Genomic DNA, 22,974 nt, shown 5'->3' on the forward strand with positions numbered 1-22,974 from the left:
CATGGTGATCCGTTCTTATAGCTGTCACTATGTCGACTTTAGCTACGTCATCTTGTAATAGGTCACTAATGAGCCAATAATCAAGGCGTCTTTGAATAATTGGGCTTTTTTGTCTCCAAGAAAATTTCTTGCTATTAGGATTACGGATTCTCCAGATGTCAACTAAATCATAATTCAGCATAATGTCCTCCACACACTTAACTGAGTCTTTTAACACAGGATTTCCACCCGAACAATCTAGGTCTGGGTCCATAGTTACGTTCCAATCCCCTCCTAATATAATTTTGTAGTCAAAATCATTGTATCCCTCATCATAGATAAGCTCAGACAATGTTTGGAAGAACAACGATTGCTTAGTGGTGGTATTGGGAGCGTAAATATTTATCAGAAGGAATGGAACATCTTGAATAGTTGTCTCTAAAATGAGGTACCTCCCATCCTCATCCGATCGAATTGATTTCAATTTGAAGTCAAAGGATTTACGTATAAGGATTGCGACCCCAAGACTATGGTTAGAGCCATGAGCAAAGTAAATGTCCCCGGACCACTGCTTTTTCCATTGATTTTCAATCTCTCCAGTGCTGTAAGTTTCCTGCAGAAAGCAGATGTCTGAATTTTGCTTGTATAGCCAGTTGAAAATGGACTTACGTTTTTCAAAAGAACGGATACCCCGAACGTTCAGCGAAAGAGTTTTAAACTTTAAGTTGTTGAAATCCATTGAAATTTGCATACGTGTAGTGAAAAAAAGACAACAACAGTAGCTGTTATTCCCAGAAGGGTCACTGTTACTCGAACAATTAACGCATTCCTGATTTTGTCAAGTGCAAACTGAATAAATATAGAATAACATACATAACAAAACAAAAGAAACGAGATGAAAAACGTAGCCAGTGTAAAGAATTAAACTGTTGAAGCTACGCCTGGACGAGATCAAGTGTTATACTTTTGTTTAAATCGAACTTCAGAAGAGAACTAAGGAATATGCTAATCGATAGCTCCCAATAGAAACGAAAAAAATAAGAAGTGAACTACTTCCTGCGAATTCTAAAAATAAATAACCTGGAACCTATTTATTTATGATTTTACCTCCACACCGTCAATAAAGAGTTTATAGGGTTCCGTTCTACTGAAGGCTGCCCGTTTTCCATCTTTTCTTGCTTGTACCATCTTCGGAATAAGCCTCTTCCTCATATCAATCGCCTGCTTAGGTAGATCTGGGCCAATACCGAAATTCGACTGGCTATCGATGTTGCCTCGGCAAGAAAAGAGGTTTTCTCGATCTTTAAAGCGAAGACAGCGTGCTATGATGGCCCATTTATTTGTGTGCCGATATTTTCCAGTTGACTTAACTTTGATAATATTAGGTCCACTTTGGAGGCGAAATCTTGTGCCATATTGAGGGCAGACAGAACTACGTCTTCAGAATCGTTCTTCGACTTTGGTGGCGATACAATGGCGGGTGGAGCGTTCGCTTGGTCTTCTTTCACACTCTCTTTCAACCGCTTCGTTACGGGGGAAATGGTCTCGCTGGTCGGTGAATTACTCCCTCTCGTTTTCCGTTTAAACAGAGATGAAAGTGGCGATGAAAATTCCATAAAAAATATCAGAACGCATGGAAGAGTGCAACAAAAGTTACGGAGCTAACAATCACACGTCCTTACTCAGTCATGCTCAGTCCCAGTCTCCGAAAAATTTCTGTGTAAAAATATAGCCCGGATTAACGTAAATTGCAAGCGAAAGAGAAACTCTGCCACATATATAACGTTAAAAAAAAACGAAAAACATAGTTTGTCTGGAAGCGAAAATTCATCTAAACTATAGATTTGGCTACAGGTTTGAATGCATTTTAACACAGCGGCCATGGAAAGTCAAAACTCTTAAATTAGGTTCATGTAATGAACAAAGCCTTAAGATTTGCGAAGAACATTTAGAAATAAGGTGCAGAACGTCTACGGATTGACAATTAGCGACATTCATGATCTTGCATTTTATACAAATTAAGCATTCAAATGCAAATCGTACCACACCTATTTCCCTTTTAACGCGCGGATACCGCTATACAAGAAGGGAACGGACAACTCCATAAAGCGGCCCGACAACCAGAGGGAATTTTAAAATATGATTCTGTAAATCTTTAGGGAGTCGGATACCTGTCAACATTGTCGCTCTCAAAGGAGAACAATCAAGTGTGAAATATAACGTGAGTTGTAACATTTTCAACTCTAAAAAGACATTTAACTGAATAAATCTAGTTTGCTGGAATTTAAAATGCTTAACGTTGCTAACTAGGTTTAACTGTTCGTGCTTGTTTTATGAAGTACTAAAACGAGTTAGAGAACTAACATAACTCTAGTATATGCCTCATAATACATCAAAAATTTAAAAAAGAAAGGTAATTTTGGAAATTGGACAATTCCATCAAGGAATTTTTCTGCGGCAACGAATAAAATAGATAACGCCCGTTTCAAACGTCGTGATACTGCCGTGCCGAACTCAACTGAACGAAATACATTCGACCTCAGCACGGAAGTAGCGCGACGTCTGAAACCAAGTCGTGCTACTGCCGTGTAGCATTGCAAGCATTGCCTTGCTACACGACAGCAGCTCGACTTGATTTTAAACATCGTGCTACCGCCCTGCCGAACTCAATTCAAAAATTCTAAATACATTAGAATACATTTAAAAGTTTGCTAAACCGTTTCTTTATTTTTGTGTTTCGTTTTCGGCAACAGCCGTTCTATTCGACTGAATTAAATTCGACGTCTGAAATCAAGTCGTGCTAGTGTAGTGCTGCAGTAGAGCTACAGTCGAGCCAGCTTAGCACAGTGAGCAGTAGCAGGACGTTTGAAACAGGCCAAAGATAATTTTCTGCCTCATGAAAAAAGGAAAGTTCCTTAAAGGCATTAGATAGGATCTCTATATTTAAGCTGGTTAACTGAACCAGGAATTTCAATACCGCTGCATGTTAATGCTTAAACTCTGGAAGACTAGCTTGAAGACCAAGCTGATCACTTGTCGTTTTATTATTTCATCCTTGTTTAATTAATCCCGGCTTCATAGTTTTACTGCTAAAACTAAAAGTTTTAGTAATGAACCGAAAAATAAAATTTGCCTTTTCAGTTGATTCAGTGAAGGAACTGTCAGGAGCACTGTCAAGAGGAGGTCCGTTTTTAACAAGATGGACTTTCTTTATAGGAATAAACACAAGTATCATAGCAACATTCTATAGTTTTAAAGCAGCCTAACAGGGCTTTTAAGTATTAAATTTAATTTAGAATTTACTTTTCATGCTTAAGTTTATTTGTTGTAATCTCCCTACCTTGAGAATAAATCCAGACCACAACCAGTATAAGATGCAGTTGCAAAGGCATTGTATTGCAAAGGCATTACATCGTCTACGTTTCCTTAGTCAGAATTGAAATTGAGCTTACCTATTTTTAGGCGCATTAAAATAATAAAAGCCACATTACTCCTTCTTTTGTATAGAAAAGCTAGTGGGGTATCTGCTTCTCTGCTTCGGGTCTTCATAAAGCTTAATTAGATAAATACACATTATAAATAAAACGAAATCCTAAAAACATTATTTATTACAATTCACTTTGTTATATGAGTCAAACCTAAAACTGTGTACAAAAAGATCTTAAAACCAGCTTCAAACTATTTACTGAAAAGAAACAGAACTAAAGAGCTGAAACCGTTCACCTAAGAAATGTGCTTTGCAGTTTATATTTAGTACAATTTCACGCTGGATATATCTTCTGTTTGCGTGGTGCAAAGCGAATTTAATCAACGAAGAAACTCTGACTATTTCATCGCGTTGGGCCTGAAGAGGCCACCTCAAAAGTCTATTTTGTTCCTAGACTGTACTTCCAAACATATTTGTGACCCTCCACAGGAATTTGATGCTAAAGGTGAAAGCACGCGCACGACACGCTTGCACGACACGCTTAGCGTGCCGTAGATCACGGATATGCGCATATTAAATTGAAAAAACAAAGACGGACACACTTGCCTTTGTTTTGGCAAATTTAACACGCTAGACCTTTTGTTTTTTTGTAGCGTGCCATATGTCACGGTAAGTGGTGCGAATTATAGCACGGTTAGCGTGCAATTTGGGTAAGACACGCTGAACACGCTTGATTACTAAAACTGCTAAGATGATAAAAATGGCTTGGGTTTTCAGCGGATTTAATCAGCATTGATAACTGGTCGAAGTATATCAAATACACCAATTGAGACTTTTTTGGAATTTGATCGTAACCGTGGCCATTTGAAAATCACGACTTAATGGTGGTCTAGCCTGGAATTAACGCGAGATCAGTGTAAACCAATTCCTCCGGCTGTCGGCTGTTGACCGGAATCGCAAAGAGGCCTGCCATCGCATGCGAGGCACTGAAGTTATGTCGCCTGAAAATTATAGTTATGCCACCGGAATATTTATTACCGTAGTTATTCGGTTATAAGGCGCACGGTTTTTTCAAGAAAAATCTGTCTTTGGGTGGCAAGTTAGTGCTAAAATTGGGGTGCATCTTATAGCCAAGTATTTTCACGCAACAAAATCTTAACACTCGAGGCGTTGGGAGAATTCTCGACAGTTATGCAAACCCTCGACTTCGTCTCGGGTTTGCATAACTGTCTCGAATTCTCCCAACCCCTCTCGTGTTTATATCAGGCTATGCAAACACGGAAAACGTTTTCTATTGCTTAAGTGACTTATCTCTAGGTGTATGACAGTACATTCTGTAACGTATCTTTGCGGCACACAGTGCAAAGTCGATTTTTCATAAAATATGACAACACCGCTCCTGGCTTAAGGAACTCTTTTGAACATGTGAGAAGGAATGTCCATCAGATTTATTGTCATCTGAGAGAGAGTTACAAAACAGAAGTTTTAAATTTAGTGCTGCTATTCTTTGGAACCAGCTCTCGAATGAAGCAAAATTCGCAAAGTCAGACTCTTCACTTAAGAAGCTTATTAGATTATTGTTGGGTCTTTTGCCAAGCTGTGTACCTTAATGGTAGTTAACTTTTGTATTACTTCTGTAATAGTAATAGCCAACACCCTCATCGCTTTGTGATATAAAAATCGCGCTTCCACCATGTTGGCTCGAACGAAAGGATGTTCTGGGTAAACAGGAACATCCCGGTATGCTTGAGCGTCTTCAATCAATCAATCAATCAATCATTTATTTTGACATGTTACGTCGAGGAGCTAGAAAACTCCGAATATTTATACGAACGTGTATAAATAAAATCATAATAATTACAGCTGTTATGATAAAATTCAATTTTAAAAACAAGTCAATAAATATATAAAAAACTAGACATTATGGCAGACATAATGTAATTTATGGCAAGGCATGATACTCACATGATAACTCGCTAGGTCAGGCCCAGGTACTGCAAATCTAGCCAGTTAGGTTATAGGGCGGTTTCAGGGTTAAGTAGGTATATCGAGGTATTTTCCCGGTAATTCTTCCTTCTCTCCCTCGTCATCAACTCGGTCAGATCTCGAGCAAAATCTTTCCCTCCTCCTCCCCTTTCACCTGCCTGCGGGTTGTTAGTATTCACGGTATTTCCTATTTCTTCTTTTTTTTCCTTTTCTTAAATATTTACTTGTGTAGTTTGTGGCGGATTTTTGTCGCCCCATTTTTTATTCAGTAGGTTAATCGGTTTACATATATCGATGTGTTGTGATTCTGTTAGCTTTGATTTCATTAAACCTGCCACAACCGTGGCCAGATTTTCCAACACAGTTGTTTGTTTATATTTTAATTCTGTTCCTTATCGGAAAGTACGTAACCGGAAATGCAAGCAGAGCTCGCGCAGAGTTGGGCCTTGTTTTGAACACATGCCTTGATATAAAACTTAGTAATAAAAACTTAAAATATAAAAAATTAAAACCTACTAAAAAGCCAAGTACTAAAAACGTGACTGGAAAACTATAATACACGTTCTATGTAACCTTCTAGTAACCTTCTACAGCAAGATATAGATCGACTACAGGGCCTACAGAAAAAACCTGCACGGATTATTACACGTTGCTCTCGCTCATCTGAAGCAATAGAGCAGCTGCACTGGCCGACTCTTTCCAGCATACTCTCTTACCACAAGGCTAAACTCGTTTTTCTGTTCGTTAAGGTTGATATCCACTGTCGCGAAATTTTTACTTGCGGTAACGTGCGTAAAATTTACGTTTGCATATAAAATAAAGGCAATGTATGAGAACAGTGAAATATCAAGGGGCGTTTTCCAGAATCATGGGGTTTGCGGGCAAGCTTTTCCTCTTCTCCCCTCTCCTTCCCCTTCCAATTTTTTTTTTTTTTTGCTCCCTCTTTAACTTTCGCGCAATAATCCGATTTGAAACGTTTGCTACTAATGGTCGCAGATCTCATTATTTCTTTTACGGTTGTGCTTTCATCTTTGGGATAAATGAACTGATCTGTTCTCTTAGCATGCACTAATTTGACTACCGTTATGAATCAGAATAAGCAGCGCCCTTAAAGGATTGGTGTGTATGAGGGTAAAGAAAAAAGTCCCGAGATTGAGACCAAACCTATTCTTTTTTTTTTTTTTTTTCTTTTTTTTTTAAGTAATGGTCCTTGTAAGCAAATAAAGGGTGCTTAATAATTAAGAAATGGTGAACGTGTAGCGTGCAACCACCGAGCCATGGATACACGCGGGAGCGGGTTGCTTAACACTAAATAAGCGTAAGAGTTTCACGAGGCGATAGCCGAGTGCAACTCTAGCTTCTTGAGTGCTTAGCAAATCTCCCAATAATCAAAACAGAAAACATTTCCACTTGCCTTCGGTAGTAAGTCATCGGTACTTTAGACGAGTTGACGTATGCTGTCATCTGCCAGCGCGTAAACAAATCATGCCTTTCAAATTCTTACCTTTGAGTTTTTCTTTTATTCGCTTAATCAACCTGAATGGCATCTGTCTACTTACTCTTAGTATTACCGACGGTAAATACTTTGAAGGAAAACGAAAACTGCAACTATAAACACTTACTGAAAAAGCTTATCGTGTGACCATTTTTGCAATAAACGTAAAGTAGAAATGAGAAAAATTAACTCAGTATATCCTTTATAATAAAAGGTAACACTAATTTTCGAAAGAAATTAACTAGCTTCGAATCGAAATCGAGCAATTGCAAAAATTCGCCTACACAGCCAGCGCTGAAGCGATGCGTGAGTAATTTAGATGCCGTTGTTTTCCGACCGTTCTTTGAACTACTGTTATGAATAAGCATAAATTAAACAAACAAATAAACAGAAAAGTCATTAAAAATTTGAATATAACTGTTCCAGTCATGGAATGACTCGAACTCGAACTAGTGACTTTTGTTATTAAAGACCAGTACCTAGGTTTGGTGTTTTTTAGATGATGGATGTAAGACCGAAACCAATTGACTTCTCTTTCAGAGGTTTTAAAAACCTGTTTGAGCTGCTCAAGGCACTCTAAGCTTCATGCCTCACTTATTTTATTCCTATACAAAGTTTCAAGTTTAAGTTTCAAGTTTATTAAGAAAAATTGAGAAAATACAAAATATGATGTACCACTGCTCGCAGTTAGCTATAGCTATCTAGAATGCGAGAAACTAGAATGCGAGAGACAATTAAGTTTATGCTCTGTTGACTGATAACAACAAAACACACCATATGGTGATTTAAGTCACATAAAAAAAATGCAAAATGAGAAATGCCTAGAAGTTTGAACCGTCTCTTCAGTTCAGAAATTTTTTTGCTTCAAAATTTAACAAGAGAGCAAGGTAGGTGTACCTTTTTGGCAATCAATTTTGAAATCTGAAAAATCAAACAAGAAAAAGTACATTTCTTTATGGTGTTAACCTGTATTGTAGAATCGTTGTCAAAACGTGCAACTTTACGATGATAAGCAGGTCATTCGGTGTCCGTTCGGCCTGAATTCGATGAAAACCATTTTTTTTAACGATCAGTGCATCCAAAGATTAGCCATAACGTCAGGCTATTGGTTCATATCGCTTTTCTTTACAATCAAAGTCTGGTAATCAAATGGTTTTCTAGGTGGGGATGCAATCTTATGGATCGATCTCAATGATTGATTCAGTTGACTACACTGAGTATATAGGAAGGAGAGTACCGACCATTGTTGGTGATTTAACTGATGCACTTTTCAGAAGAGTAACCCGACAGTGGTGAATTCTTTCCCCGTCAACTGTGCAACTGTTCGCAGTCCTCCTTCATTAGCTATCATCCACCATTCCTTCCTTTAACCGATTGTTTTTAGGCCTTCTGAGACAGATTTTGGGGATCACTGACTATCGATTTTGCATGGAGGGTATTAAGTCCAAAGTTTTAAATGCCTGAATTTTTTTTCTTCAGTTTGATAAAATAGCTTCTTTGATAAGCGGTTTGCTAAACTTTAGTAAAAAATATTTTAAAAACTAATGCTGGTTCTGATGTTTCGAAAATATCGGCTATCATCGGTCATTATCAAGGCAAAATGACTGTTTCTTTGTGGTTTGAATATAATTAAGGGAAGCAATTTGTCAGACATTCCTTTTGGGCTACGTGCAAAGCGTGAATGGATCCGGGAGGCAAAACATAACACGAAACGAAAAGTCTATTGTTTTGCCCTCATTTATTTACATTAAAACCTCCAAACGCATGATGGAAACATTTACATGCTTAAATAACGATCACAAACTTTAAACACAACACGGACAAACGCCCATTTGTTATCCTAATCGAGCGAGAAGATTCTATGCCGTTTTGCCCAGTGCAAGCGATGTTGGATTATTGCAAACTCAGGGGCACGCAAGCAGGCCCTCTTTTTTCTCATAGCGACACAAGCCCAATAAAAGTAAGTCAGTTTAATACCGAACTCCATCGTTGCTTGTCTTTTTGCGGGCTTGACACAAGCAGGTACAAAGGTCACAGCTTTCGAATAGGAGCTGCCTGTCACGCAGCCGAGAAAGGGTTCTTCGGTGCCCAAATTCGGACGTTTGGCTGCTGGAAATCCGACGCTTTTAAGCTTTACGTTAATAGGTCCGACACCTTACACGCTAATTGACTTGATTTGATTTGCTCCTCATGTCTCTAGTCAAGTTAACGAAGAAGGTCAGATATTGGACTGCTTCTTCGTAGACTGATAATTTGTACTCATTGCTCGCCTAATGGTGATAGCAATTTATTACTGAAACTAAGGCGTTAAAGAGGGCCAGTTAGCGGACTGCCTCGATCTTTATCTCCCACCTTTACTCTTTAGGTCTTTAATTGTGTTTTCGATATACTTAAAATTCTCTATACACCCTAGGACATAACGAATGTACTCGGCCTCTTATCGTCTCTTTATATGTTTTTGTGTCTGTGACTTTAGAAATTCTGGACAAACTAATGCAGAAGGTCAGACATGGGGCTGCTTCGATCTCCATTACCTTTGTCTTTACCTAAACATCGCTTATCGTTATATCTAGTTGCAATATACAGGCCAATATAGAGGGTCAGAAATGGGTCTGGTTCTCCATTGCCGTAATTTAGTCGGCTCTGGTATCTTGTTGTCGTTTCGTTGTTTGCTATTGAGCAATATTAAACCGCTTATTTCAAAGTGTTTATTATCGCCATTATCGCCCGCGTATTGCAGTAGGTCAGTTTCATTCGGCTGCTGCTCCAATGCCTGTTTTCGTTATTTTAGATGACTATACTTTTAAGTACTGAAACCACCTTAGTTTATTGGTTTTCCTTCTCGAGAGCTCGGCTGGCGTCTTGGTGGGGTTGCCACATTCTTGCGGCTTGTGGCGGATTTTTGTCCCCACCTTCCCTGAAGAGATGTTAATTAGTTTATTTTATAATTGGTTTCAATTAAAAACGTCACGCTTCTGGCCATTTATACCAAACAGTTGAGATTCTTGCTCGAGTCATCTCTTCAGCAAACCAGTGCGCCACCATGCGGAGCTCTCGATCGTTTTCGTAAATTCGGTTTGGGAAGACTCGCAATAAAAACAAACATTATGATGAGAAGATGGAATCTTAATGTCATTTTATTTCGAGGCATTTCCCGTTTCTTATCCGCAGTGTGCAGGCGGTGGTTCACTGGCCTATCAGGAGATCGAACGTGTTTATTGCTGTATAAAAGACTCGATATATGTTTTGGGCGGCCCTTCCAACTATTACCATCAGCTTGTACTCCCTTTGACGCTTAGTTGCCTGGAAATTTTCAACTAAGAGACAAAGGGATGACAGTACAGGCTGATGGTAATAGTTGGAAGGGCGGCCCAAAACATATATCAAGTCTTTTATACAGCAATAAACACGTTCGATCTCCTGATTGGTCAGGGAACCACCGCCTGCACACTGCGGATAAGAAACGGGAAATGCCTCGAAATAAAATGACATTATGATTCCATCTTCTCATCATAATTTTTGTTTTATCTAAATCCGATTGTTTCTTTCTTAGATACCAAAAAATGGCAAAGAAGACGTACAGAAGGATCGCCAGCTCTGCACACTCGGAAAACATAAGCTTTATTTCTTCTCTTTTTTTTCACTGGATGAACATTTTGATGAAGACTGGGAGTGAACGAGCTGTTGATGAAAATGATCTTTTACCTCTTAAAGAAGAAAACACTTCTTCGTTTTTGACGAAGAAACTTGAGGCAAAATGGACCGAGGACACCGCTGATAGTAAAATATATGACGTTAAACCAAAACTTTGGAAGAGCATATTGAAGATGTTAACTGCGAAGGAAAAAATGATCTTAGTTTTGACTATGAGTGTCGAGACACTTTGTCATATTCTTCAGCCGCTGCTTCTTGGATATCTTGTGAAATCGCTGATGACAGCAGAGCTACACAATATGTATCTTCTCTATAGCAGTGCCATCGCACTAGGGATAAATGGAGTGATCTCTTCTGTTGCCATGCACCAGGCTGACTACCACTGGGAGGTGTTGGGTATTAAAATAAGCAGCGCTCTTAAAGGATTAGTGTATATGAAGGTAATGAACAAAAATGTAATAGACGGCCAGATCTGCCCACACCGATGAGGAGGTGGGCTTAAATCTTTAAGCCAGTCCAGTTAACTCAACTGGTCTGGGCCGAAATAGAGCCTATGACAGCGTTCACACTTGGTGCCCGGGCACAGTGCCCAAGTTTTGTACTCGCCTGGCACTAATATGTAAGAACTTACTCCAGAATTCGTGCACCGTGCCTGTGCCCGAGTAAATCGCTACTCGAGCACTCGAGAGGGCACTGGGTCCCTTTGTGCATGCACACCGTATTCAGTTCGGGGCAATCCACTGCTTTGTACTAATTGCTAAGCACAAGTTCAAAAATGGCGCTTGACAGGACGAAAGGGACTTTATACGCAGAAGAAAACTATTGATTGAGCGAGAAAACACTCAAGGTTTTCTTGACCAATGTCAAATAAGTTTACAAATCTATGATCGAGGGCATAAATAAGTTCATACCCAAAATAGACATTTAAGTCCAGCTTACCGTACTAAATTGTGCTTTTTTGGGGTATAGGGAAAATAGGCCATTTCCGAGTTGCGTCAAGATATTATGGCTAGATATTCCAGAGCACTTATCTGTCAATTTAGAATCTATACAAAAACGAGCCCTTTAGATTGTTTTCCCAGACTATAGTTATGACAAAGCTCTGACCTTCTCTGGCCTTCAGAGTCTTGAGAAAAAACGATTTTCTATAAGTCGTAGGTACATCTCGGCATGGAGGTTAGGCATTTGTCATGAAGTTATTAGTGTACAATTATGATCTTAGATCTGGCCGTGAAAAGTCTTTCGGTCCTTACATTAGAATCAAAAAAGAGAATGATTTTATTACCTTTAAATTTTTAAACTAGTTTCATAACAACCATAACCTTTTGTATGTGATAGTATCGTGATTGTAAATTTTACAACTTGGCAATTCAGTTGTATTTTACTGCAAAGAGTGGAATAGACGATGTTTATTTATATTTTACAAGCATCTGTTTATAGGCAAGGCTAAGTGCAGAGTCATGGATATGAAAATCACTTTTTATTCTCATGCAAATGGGAATCGTTTTCAGAGGAAACCATTTGCGCCTGGCCTCGTTTTGACAGGGAGAGTTTTTGGAACTCAGAAATGGCCTATAAATAAGTAAGGGTTATTGTAAATGTAATTTTTCGTTAGTCTTCGGTAGCTGACAACCCCCGTACGCTGTGACAACGTTAATAGTAACAAGGCTATTCCTTTAAGAAATAACATTTTTGCAAAGATGACTTACGAACTTTATTTTCTTGTTGCAGACGCTTCTTCTCAGCAAAGATTCACTGCTGAGACTTTCATCAGGTCGAGTTATTGATCTCGTATCAAACGATGTTCAGCGAATAGAGAGCGATACTTTCTTGTATTTTTTTGCTGGATTTCGAAGCATCATAGAACTTTTAATAGTAACCTTTTTACTGGTCTGTTTTGTTGGATGGCAGGCTCTAATGGGAATTTTTTTACTGTGTATTGTTCTGCCATGCTACCTTTTTTTCGCCTATGTTGGGGCTTTACTACGCCTACGTACAGCAGCAGTTTCTGATCGCCGCATCACGATGATTGGCCAGGTTGTTTCTGGAATCCGCGCCATCAAAACAAATGCGTGGGAAGATGAATATAGAGAAAAGATAAAGAGTGTGCGAAGGTAAGGAAAACTTTAACATTGCATAAATACAAAAAAGGTTATGAAAAAGCGAGGATTTTTTTTGTCATATCCATAAGCAATTGATTTTAAACTTACACTTCTCCTGGTTTGAAGCAATTAATAAAAAGAAACCTAGGTATAACATTTAATAAACTTAATTTCATGAAAATGGAACGGAAATTTAAGTTTGGTTTATTTAGCTCATTGCTAGCTCGTCTCAGATCCAACCGACCAAGCTTGGCAGTGTTTAAAAAGGGAGGTGAAGTTTCAAAACTTCAGAAGATGGCAGCTCAGCTCGAGAGTTCTTGAAGTGGTCTTGAGTTGAGTGATAGAGACAAATACCCTCGTGGTTTCGCGAATTGACCCATGATCGTTGATATTTACGCTCACAAGTGACAAGGTAGACAATTAAGTTGAAAAAAGGAGGCGCTGCCGTGTTTTTGTTTGATTGTCTTCAAAGAGTCTAAGTACGAACTGAATGTCTCGTTTCGTGTTCTCCCAACATCCCGCGTGGGATATCACGGCGGTAAAACTCATGGAAAGTGAGATCTACCGCCCAAATAACCAAAAATAATCAACAATAGTTCTTAGAAAAATCAAAGGTTAAATTTATTGCCAAAGATATCGTGCTATTTAGCACCGGATAAATCCTCCCCGATAGCAGTAAATATCAAGACAGTCAATATCAAATGAAGTGATTTTATTTGCAAGTTCATATAAGTATCATATCAAAGCGCCCTACACCATTGTATCTTTTAACAAGAATATAACCTTTCAAGCTTTTTAACACTTGAAAAATTCCTTGTATTTTATTTATAGTGATGAAATCGATTTGACCACTAAGAAGAGTGCTTTTATGTCTAGCATTGCTGTTATCGAATACATTTCCACACCACTGGCAACCCTGGTGACTGTCATCACTCTTATACTAACTGGTCAGCCCGTGACACCAGTTAACGTCTTTACGTTCCTCTCTTTTATCAATGTTTTGAGTGGGGGCTTCTGTATGATTTTTTCCTATGCCTCCATCCAAACCTACGACGCTTATGTATCACTGAGCAGAATACAAGACTTTCTTCTTTTAAACGATCTTGATTCAACGAAAACCACGATAAATCTGCAAGAAGGAACAAAAGAATCGTGTTTTGCTAACAACTCGAAAGAAAGTCACCAAGAAACTATTTTACGGGTCAGACATTTCAATCACCAACAGCAACAAAATGAATCAGAAGAATCGTCTTTGCAATTTATTGATTTCACCGCTGAAAAAGGGAGTTTAACAGTCATAACCGGACCAGTGGGCAGTGGCAAATCTACTCTTCTGTCAGCAATTGCTGGGGAAGTACCAGACCAGAACTGGGCAATTACTTTCAAAGGAACTGTCGTTTATGTGCCGCAGATTGCTTGGATATTCTCTGGAACTATTAGAGAAAACATTTTGTTTGGCGAACAGTACGAGGAGGACAAGTACAACAGAGTCATTGAAGCATGTGCTTTGACTCGTGACATCGAAAAGTTTCCAGACTGTGACCAAACGATCGTTGGAGAGCGTGGCGTGGTGCTTAGTGGTGGCCAGCGGGCAAGAGTAAGCTTAGCACGCGCAGTCTACGCCGAAGGAGATCTTTACTTGTTGGATGATCCCTTAAGTGCTGTGGACTCTAAAGTTGCCCATCACATTTTTAGGGAATGCATCAAAGGCTTGCTTGGAAAGAAAACGCGGTTAATGACGTCTCATCAAGAACGAACCATGCGTGACGCCGACAACGTAATTGTATTATCTAAAGGCCGAGTATTGAGCCAGGGAAATTTCACTGAGCTAAATGAAAGTGATAGCCTGAATAAAACTGTCGATCCAATTTACGAAAAGGCAAACAAATCGGATATTAGCGTTGGTGAGGACGATAAAGACGAAGATGAAATTTCTGACGTGAGTGATACACCTGTACCCAAAGAAGTGCAGGGTCTCCACTTATCAGAAGAAGATCGCGCCATTGGAGTGGTGTCATCAGGACTTTACTGGAACTACTTTAGAAGCGGAGTTCCTCTGCTGGTAATCATCGCAGGAATTTGCTTATGTTTAATAAGTCAAGGTAATGTGCCTTAAGATAATAATAACTGATCCTCACCACCACACATTTTTTACCCCGGGGAGAGTGCGGTCGAATGAATCCGAATCGTATTTTACAAAAATATTTCCTTAGCCACGAGAAAATAAGTCAATTAACTCGCACTTTGCATCCACTCTTGGAAAACCACATTAATGTTCTTGACCAGTGCCAAATTACTGAAAAAATAAGGGTTATATGGCCATTCAACAAAAACACTGGATTGCGTCTTTAATTAATGATTATTTCTGAATTGTACGACGAGAATGCCATTCACATATTAGTGAGTAAATAAGAAAATTCAGAGCAACCTGAAACCCCATAACCTAACTGCATATGATTGGATCTGCTTATAAATCGATTTGTTGAATTGAAAAACTAGTGACGGCATCAATTTTTGGTTTCTGCTCCATTTTTTGTTTCTTTTGTTTTGTTTTTTGCTTGTTTGTTTGTTTGCTTGTCTGTTGTTTCTTTTCGTTTATTTGTTTTAATAATAATGAATAATGGCTAAACTGGTTGCAAACTATTTATGGAAAAGATTGTCTTTAAACTTGAGTTAATTTAATACATTCAAGTTTTATTTTGAAGCTGTAGCTGGGCATTCTGCTCATCAAAATAGCTTTGAATTCTTCTAACTTATGTCCAGGATTGAATACAATCTCGAGTGTTCAGTTCTTGGTTTCCATTGGTGAGCATGGACTTTGGATTAAATCACTTTGGCTAACCTAGTGAAATTTGCCCTTTATTATTTATTGGTTCTTCATCCATTCGATCTAACCAGTCAGATTTGGTTTATTGGGAGCTAATCAGATTCGAGTATTTCTTTTTAATTGTTATCGTTCCATTGCATTCAAAACTAACGAGAGCTACTATCTATCTTCCAATAAATAGTTTCTGCGACTGCGTATTTGAATTGGCCTCTACTGGAAAGTTCAAATGCAAGGGAGCTATCTGTGTTCTTCACAAGATTTCTGCCCGTTACCATGAATGATTATGTTGCGTTGTAAGGATATGGACCAATGAAAAAACGTGACTGGTCACTGGGGAAAGGCTGTCATAGTCTGGTGAAAATAAACTTCATTCATTCATTCATTCTTTTAGTTTTGCCATTAACCATATGAAAATACAACAATTACAATATATATAGAAATTTATAATACATTAAAGATAATATGCACTATTCTAACTAAATTATTTACAAAATTAAATGTTTAAAGTGGTTGTGACAGGGAAGCCTTCTATATAGAAGCGGGGGGCTTATAAACTATACGCATCCTGGACTATAGGGTAAACCATGCAAGTTAAATGTACTGAATGAAAATTTGGGTTAATTTTTAAAAGAAAAGAAAAAAGAAAAGGTATGTAGTTCAGCAAAGAGTATATTTGACTAAGAAAGAAGGGATTCTTTTAAGTTTTTTGCCTAACAAACTGATACTTTCACCGTTTTGAATTTCACGACTTAGCGAGTTGAAAAACTTGGGACCTTGAAACCGAATTGAGAATTTTCGAAAATTAGTTCGACAATGAGGTAAAAATAAAAAATAATAAAAAAATATATATATATACAAAAAGGTTGGAATTTCTTGTATTACGCAAATGTATTTGCCTCGCAAGAGTAAACTTATCACGGAACTAATTAGGAAGTAAAATTTATTTTAAAAAGATTCGTAAATTACCTTTTTGATATAAACAAATGTCCGAGAATTTTAAAATCTCCTGCTCTTTGCTCTTTAAAAAGAACACCGGTATGAAAATCAAAAGAAACTTTAGTTTTGTTTTTTTTTCTGATTATCTTCTTTGCAGAATAATAATCCGACTTAAATTAGACTGATATGCCGATCCCCACACTGAAACACAATGTATTAAGTAAGGGTAAACTAGACTATAGTAAAACAGCGTAAGGAAGTTCTGGTAAGGCAAAAACTTGACTTATAAAAAATACCTATTGATTTTGATATTTTTCTAGAAACGCTAAGAATTTGAGGCTTCCATGCCAAATGCTCGTCGAGGATAACACCTAAAAATACCGTTTCTTTCACACGTTCAATTAGATTGTTGTCAATTTGAATAGATATATCAAGTGTCTGCCTCCTTTGGCGTGGCCTAGCTAAAAACCATAAAATTCGATTTTTAAGTTAATGGACAGTTTATTTGCTCGACACCATTGTGTTAATTTAAGCATTCCAGAATTCAAGATTTCAGGACGTAAATTAAAATCTTTGTGGGAAAAAAATATCTTTGTGTCATGAGCATTAAAAGGAATAAAGTCCACCACCTTAGACACATTTCACAGATCATTTATAAGGAGCAGAGAGAGCAGGGGGCCTAATATAGAGCTCTGAGGCACCCCGCACTTAATTTGGCAAGCCTCTGAACTGATACCATTAAATTCCACATATTGTTGTCTATTGCTTAGATAGATTTTGAACTATCTATTAAGTGCAGTGCCTCGAACACCATAACACTCTAATTTTGAAGTTAAAATGTTATGTATTCCTCATTTTCAATAGTAGTAGAGATTTTGTCATATAAACAAGCAAGCGCATAAGCAGTAGGATGATGCTTGCGAAAACCATACTGATTGTCAGAGAGAATGTTATGATTATTAAGAAACCTTAAAAGACCATTGTACATTACTCTCTCTAGAATTTAGAGAATGCTGGTAAAACAGACACGGGTCTTTCTAGCCTTTTTTAAGTTAAAAAAATAGAAAAACTGATACCATATTCAAACATTAAACTTCATGTGGGATTATAAAAGACGCGAAAACAACTAGCATATAACAAGCCACAACACACCATCTTTGTTTTTAAGGTCACAGATTAATGCCAGTCTTCTTCACAGACACCCAAAAATGTATGACTCCAGGTGTATGACTCGGTTCGTTTCTGACAATTATTTTTCTTGTACTTCCTTTAGCAATGCTTGTTTCCTGCGATGTGTGGCTATCGCTTTTGACAAAGACACACCCCGAGGATCAAACGAACGAGACAAACCTTATCATCTATGGCTCTCTTGTTGGGGCATCTTTCATATTTCTCATCATTCGGGCATTTAGCTTCTATCTGGTATCTTTACGATGTTCTGAACGTCTTCATGATAAAATGGTGGCGGCTGTTCTACAGGCACCAGTCGTATTCTTCGATTCAAATCCTGTGGGAAGAATTATGAATCGGTTCTCTAAAGATATAAGTTGCATGGATGATGTACTACCCAAAACATTTCTGAGAGCAATCCAAAGGACCTTGCTGATGTTCACCTCAGTACTTCTACCAACTGTCATCAACCCTTGGCTTCTGTTTGCCCTTACGCCAATAGCTGTCTTAGCGGGAGTTATTTCAAGATATTACTTAAAGACGTCAAGGGAGCTGCAAAGGCTGGAGTCAGTTAGTCGCAGTCCAGTTTTTTCTCACTTTTCAGAGACGCTGGATGGACTGGACACAATTCGGACGAGAAGAAAAGAAAAAGATTTCGTGGATGAGTTTTGCAGGTACTTTACTCATTTCTTTTGTCTTTGTTGTTGAATAATTTTGATATGTGTATTCTGAACAGCTCAAGTTTGAACTGAGTAACTCCTGGATTAAGTAGCCAGTCAACTGGGTATTCAGGTAGGTAGTGGGGTTGTAACACGAGCGCCGTGTGGTTTCATCGGGGTGATTGATGTGTTGCTGCCATTAGGTTTCAGTCATCTTAGCTAGGCTGTTTTGGTAACGTTGAACTGGGACGTTCACCTGGGATTTGGACAAGCTAGCTCTCCAGATTATGACGTCTTTTTACATTCTTCTTTTATCATATGACAAGGCGTTTTAAAGCAAAAAATTCTTTTTTCAAAGGGTGTTCGTATGTGAAAGATTTAACAGCGAAAACGGAGTTACAAAACTAAATCGTGCATTATTATTGTTCCTTTTAGGTATCAAGATGTTCATACTAAGTCATACATTATGGTTTTTGCCAGCCAGCGCTGGCTTGGTGTACGCTTGGATTGTCTCTCCGCTCTTTTGACTGCTTCAACGGCTCTTGCTTCAGTTATTGTATCACAGGATGCTGGTAATTGTACTTGCATATGTAATCAGCAAATTAATCCATGTTTATATGAGCTGTTAAATTTCTTAGAATATTAGAACACATGAATCGCATGGCCAGCTATTTGGAACCACTAGGGGGCGGAGCGGAATTTGACGTATGTCGTCATATTCCAATCGGTAATTGGTTGGCCTGTTTCTCTTAATTTTGTTAACGATGTCACGTAAGAGTGTCATTGACAGAGACATTTGGCTGCTAAAATGGGTACACTGAATCGCTTATATATTAGCCCCGATTTCTCATATTTTCCCTGAAAATCCGCTTATAAAGCTCTTTAGATGCTATTCTGCTCACCTGGTGTCAATTTTGACATTTAGCGACTTTGAGAAGCTTTTTCAAGTTCAATGGATCACACAGTAAAACACACACAAAAAAAATAAATAGTTATTCCCAGGCTTTTAACCTCCAAAAAAAGGCTGAGAAAAGGCCTGGGAAATACTAAAATGACGTCAAATTCAATGTAAACAGAAAAGGATTTTGGTGAAGAAGACGGTTCGCATTTAGCAAGTGCTTTACAGGAGCGTCTTTGAAAGGTATTTAGTCAACGATGATTAATTTCCGGTGAATTTGGGTGTCTTTGAAAGCTAAAAACGCAAAGTATTCGAAAGAGCCAGAAATTAAGAGGATTGAAAGTACTACATTTGGATTTCAATTTGCGACCTAGGACCGTAGAGTTTGATCTAAGAGGAAAACAGGGGCCTGCAGAAAAGATCAGTGGTTTCCATGAACTTAAAAGGTCAGTATGGCGGATTCTTTTACTAGTATTTAAGATTTTTGAGAGCGAAAACTGCACAAATTACAATTTGCACAACTACAAGACCCTCTCCACTTTAACCTTTTGTCACAACTAACAAACTTAGAGCGAGCGCCGTGAAATTCCATTACCGGATTTTTCTCAGGGATCGATTGAACAATGATTTCCATACATTTTCCCATTAGTAAACTAAGGGCGTGTGACTGCATGATCAGTGATGCGTCGCGGGGGGCGAGGTTCCGAATAGCTAGTCGTGCCTAGTGAGGCTTTTACTTCTTGTACAAATCTTAAAATTTGTTTACCGACATAGAAAGACTATGTTGACGATGGAGCCTTTTGTCCTTTGAGCTAAGTTATAAAATTATCGTGTTCTTCTACTGCTGCCACACAATAAAATACAACTGCTAGTTTTTCAAAGCTAATTTTTTTATTCGCCTTTTGGTTGATGATTGCACGGAACTAACAGGTCAAGTTTTCTTTTCACTGCTTCAATGCTTACGAAAAAGCTACTTCTGGTAAAATGGCTCTCGGTAGCTACTGGATGATATATGTGGGTCGACATTCTTTTCTTGAAACTCAACTATTCCCTTCGGTACCGTTAGTGAAAATTGATATATGGCAATTTTAGGTTGCTAAAAATAGATAATTTCTTGATACGACGGACTACCATAGATTCAGCGGTCAGTTTTCAAAATTACTTTGAGGAAACTAACCGCACTAGGGTTGTGATAAAGCTTCGCACCTCGCATGGCGGGTTCGCCACGAAGTGCTTGTACCAGGAAGAAAAACTCCTAGCGTCCAGGGTAGCGAGGGACAGGTGCCGAGAAAAATCCTCTTGCTAAAAATGGGGCAGATTGCGTCCACCCCCATCCTCACCTTAGCCCTCTTAGAGATAAGTTCTCGGGAATGCTTTTTTGGAACGCCAGGCAGACGTTCTAGGCAGAAAACAAAATCTGGTCGATTGTTCCGCACTAACAACTGGGCAAAAGGTTCTTACTTGTCCTGAACATTGTAGCATTTCCGACCAGGAGTCCGTTTCTCAAAAGTCCCGATAGATTTTCTGGTCCGGAAAGCTGTTTTATCTTGGCTGGGTTTGCATTCAAGTTCAAAGTTTCAATAATTCTGAAAATGATGCAATGAAACTATCAGTTAAAGAAGCAAAATTGATTGGTTTGTGAGCTAGGAACTGTTACTATTCAACTGGTTTTTATTTTAAAATTTGCCTTTCGCATCCCGAAAAATTGGCTGGCCTTTCGAGAAACAGGCCCCAGGACATAATACCAGAGAAATTTATTTATGGTGGATGAACAATAGCTTAATAAACGTATTCCCCTGGTTTTCTCTTAGCTTTTACCGGTCTGGCATTGGTTTATGTAGTTCAAAATGTGCTTTGGACTCAGTACGCAGTTAAGAAATCAGTTGAAGTCGAAACTCTGATGACATCAGTTGAGCGAGTAATGACGTACACCGAGCTTGAACCTGAACCTGGATACAAAGTGGAACGAAAACCTCCGGGAATCTGGCCACATGAGGGAAATATCGCGCTTAAAGACGTATGCCTGACGTACTATCCGGGGGGTCCAAAAAGTTTAAAGAATATTACACTTAATATCAGTGGTGGAACTAAGATCGGGATTGCGGGTCGGACGGGCGCAGGAAAATCTTCCTTCGTGGCGGCACTAATGCGGATGCCTGAAGCTGGTGGAGACGTATTTATTGACAATGTCAATATAAAAGACATCACCCTCAGAGAATCTCGACGAGCAATAACTGTTCTTGGACAAAATCCAGCTCTTTTTAATGGAACGGTGAGGCAGAATCTTGACCTGATGGAGCAATTTGAAGACGCGGAACTATGGCGAGCTTTAGAACAGGTGCAGCTGAAAAGTCTTGTAGAGAATTTGCAAGGTCAGTTGAATCATGAATTACTGGAGCACGGTGCAAACTTTAGTGTTGGAGAAAGACAACTTATCTGCTTGGCTCGAGTGCTGTTACAGCAAAAGAAAATCGTCATTTTGGATGAGCCAACTGCACACGTGGATCCGGGCACAGAGCAAAAGATCTGGAACATAGTACACGAGAAATTGAAAAATTCCACCGTTATCACTGTTGCACATCGTTTGAACACAATAAGAGACTGCGACAAGATTTTAGTTTTAAAAAGTGGCGAAGTCGAAGGGTTTGATAGCTTTGATGTGCTTATGAAAAGAAAAGGGAGAATTTAAAGTAAAATGGATCATGTAACCAAGAAAGCCACATAAATACTCATCCATCCATATAATTGTGCTGACATTTCGAGGACGTTAGTTAAGCGTTAATTAAGTAGATTTAAAAAACTGAGGCTACTAAAAGATTCATGTTGTTTGACTTTTCTAAAGCTTTTGATCTTATTGATCAGTGATCTATCTTATAGACCTTTTAGCTCACTTGTGTCCAGGATCGATTTAAAGAAAACTGCTATCAGAAAAGTATAGAAGAAATAGCAAATTTCGCAAAAATCGCAAAAGTAACAAGAATTTTTCTTGCTATGAGAAAGGATTGAGTAACAAATATGGCAAACAATAGCAAGATTAAAAAATTTAATAAAATTTTACACTTAGAAAGAGAAAAGGTCAAGAAGAACTTGCAAAAATCTCAAAAGTAACAAGAATTTTTCTTGCAGTGTGAAAAGATTGAATAACAAATATTGCAAAAAAGCATGAATATCAAATTTTACAAAATTCTACACTTTCAATAAGAGAAGATCAAGAAGAGCTTCGAGAAGTCCGCAAATTTCGCAAAAGTAACACCAATTTTTCTCGCTATGAGAGGAGATTGAGTGACAAATAAATAGGCAAAAATAGCAAGAATAAAAAAATTAACAAAATTCTACACTTAGAAAGAGAAAAGGTCAAGAAGGGCTTCGAGAAGTCCACAAATTTCGCAAAATCGCAAAAGTAACAAGAATTTTTCTTGCCAGTGAAAAGATTGAGCAACAAATATGGCAAAAATAGCAAGAACAACAAATTGTACAAAATTCTACGCTTAGAAAGAGAAAAGGTCAAGAAGGGCTTACAGAAGTCCGCAAAAATCTCAAAAGTAACAAGAATTTTCCTTGCTATGTGAGAAGATTTAGTAACAAAAAGGCAAAAATAGCAAGAATAACAAATTTAACAAAATCTACATTTAGAAAGAGAAAAAATCAAGAAGGGCTTCGAGAGGTTCGCAAATTTCGCAAAAATCGCAAAAGAAAGATCCAGGACATATCTCGGAAGATGAGGCAAATCAATAGAACATCTGTCGCTCAAAATAAACAGTAAAATTATATAGGCTTGTACCAGCTGCCTCTTGTCTTATAAACTCACAAAGTACTGGCACCGGTAGTTGCAGGGTCTTAA

At 38.3% G+C, this 22,974-nt stretch overlaps 1 protein-coding gene across 1 annotated transcript; it reads left to right on the forward strand.

Annotated features, from left to right (window-relative positions):
• The first annotated feature begins 10,450 nt into the window (after positions 1-10,450).
• On the forward strand, positions 10,451-21,822 carry LOC140944420 (ATP-binding cassette sub-family C member 4-like). Its single transcript, XM_073393565.1, has 6 exons — positions 10,451-10,981; positions 12,273-12,655; positions 13,475-14,745; positions 17,680-18,250; positions 18,671-18,807; positions 20,945-21,822. Exons 1-6 carry the CDS (start codon positions 10,451-10,453, stop codon positions 21,820-21,822), a joined length of 3,771 nt encoding a protein of 1,256 aa, XP_073249666.1.
• The last annotated feature ends 1,152 nt before the right edge of the window (positions 21,823-22,974 follow it).

Source organism: Porites lutea, chromosome 7 (assembly GCF_958299795.1).
Source record: "Porites lutea chromosome 7, jaPorLute2.1, whole genome shotgun sequence".
Classification (NCBI taxonomy): domain Eukaryota; kingdom Metazoa; phylum Cnidaria; class Anthozoa; order Scleractinia; family Poritidae; genus Porites; species Porites lutea.

Excerpts from the sequence above, each read along its gene's own strand:
- LOC140944420 (XM_073393565.1), top strand. The coding sequence starts at position 10,451 with ATGGCAAAGAAGACGTACAGAAGGATCGCCAGCTCTGCACACTCGGAA. Across the intron at positions 10,982-12,272 it reads AAGGATTAGTGTATATGAAG|ACGCTTCTTCTCAGCAAAGA; the intron begins GTAATGAACAAA and ends TTCTTGTTGCAG. Across the intron at positions 18,808-20,944 it reads TATTGTATCACAGGATGCTG|CTTTTACCGGTCTGGCATTG; the intron begins GTAATTGTACTT and ends GTTTTCTCTTAG.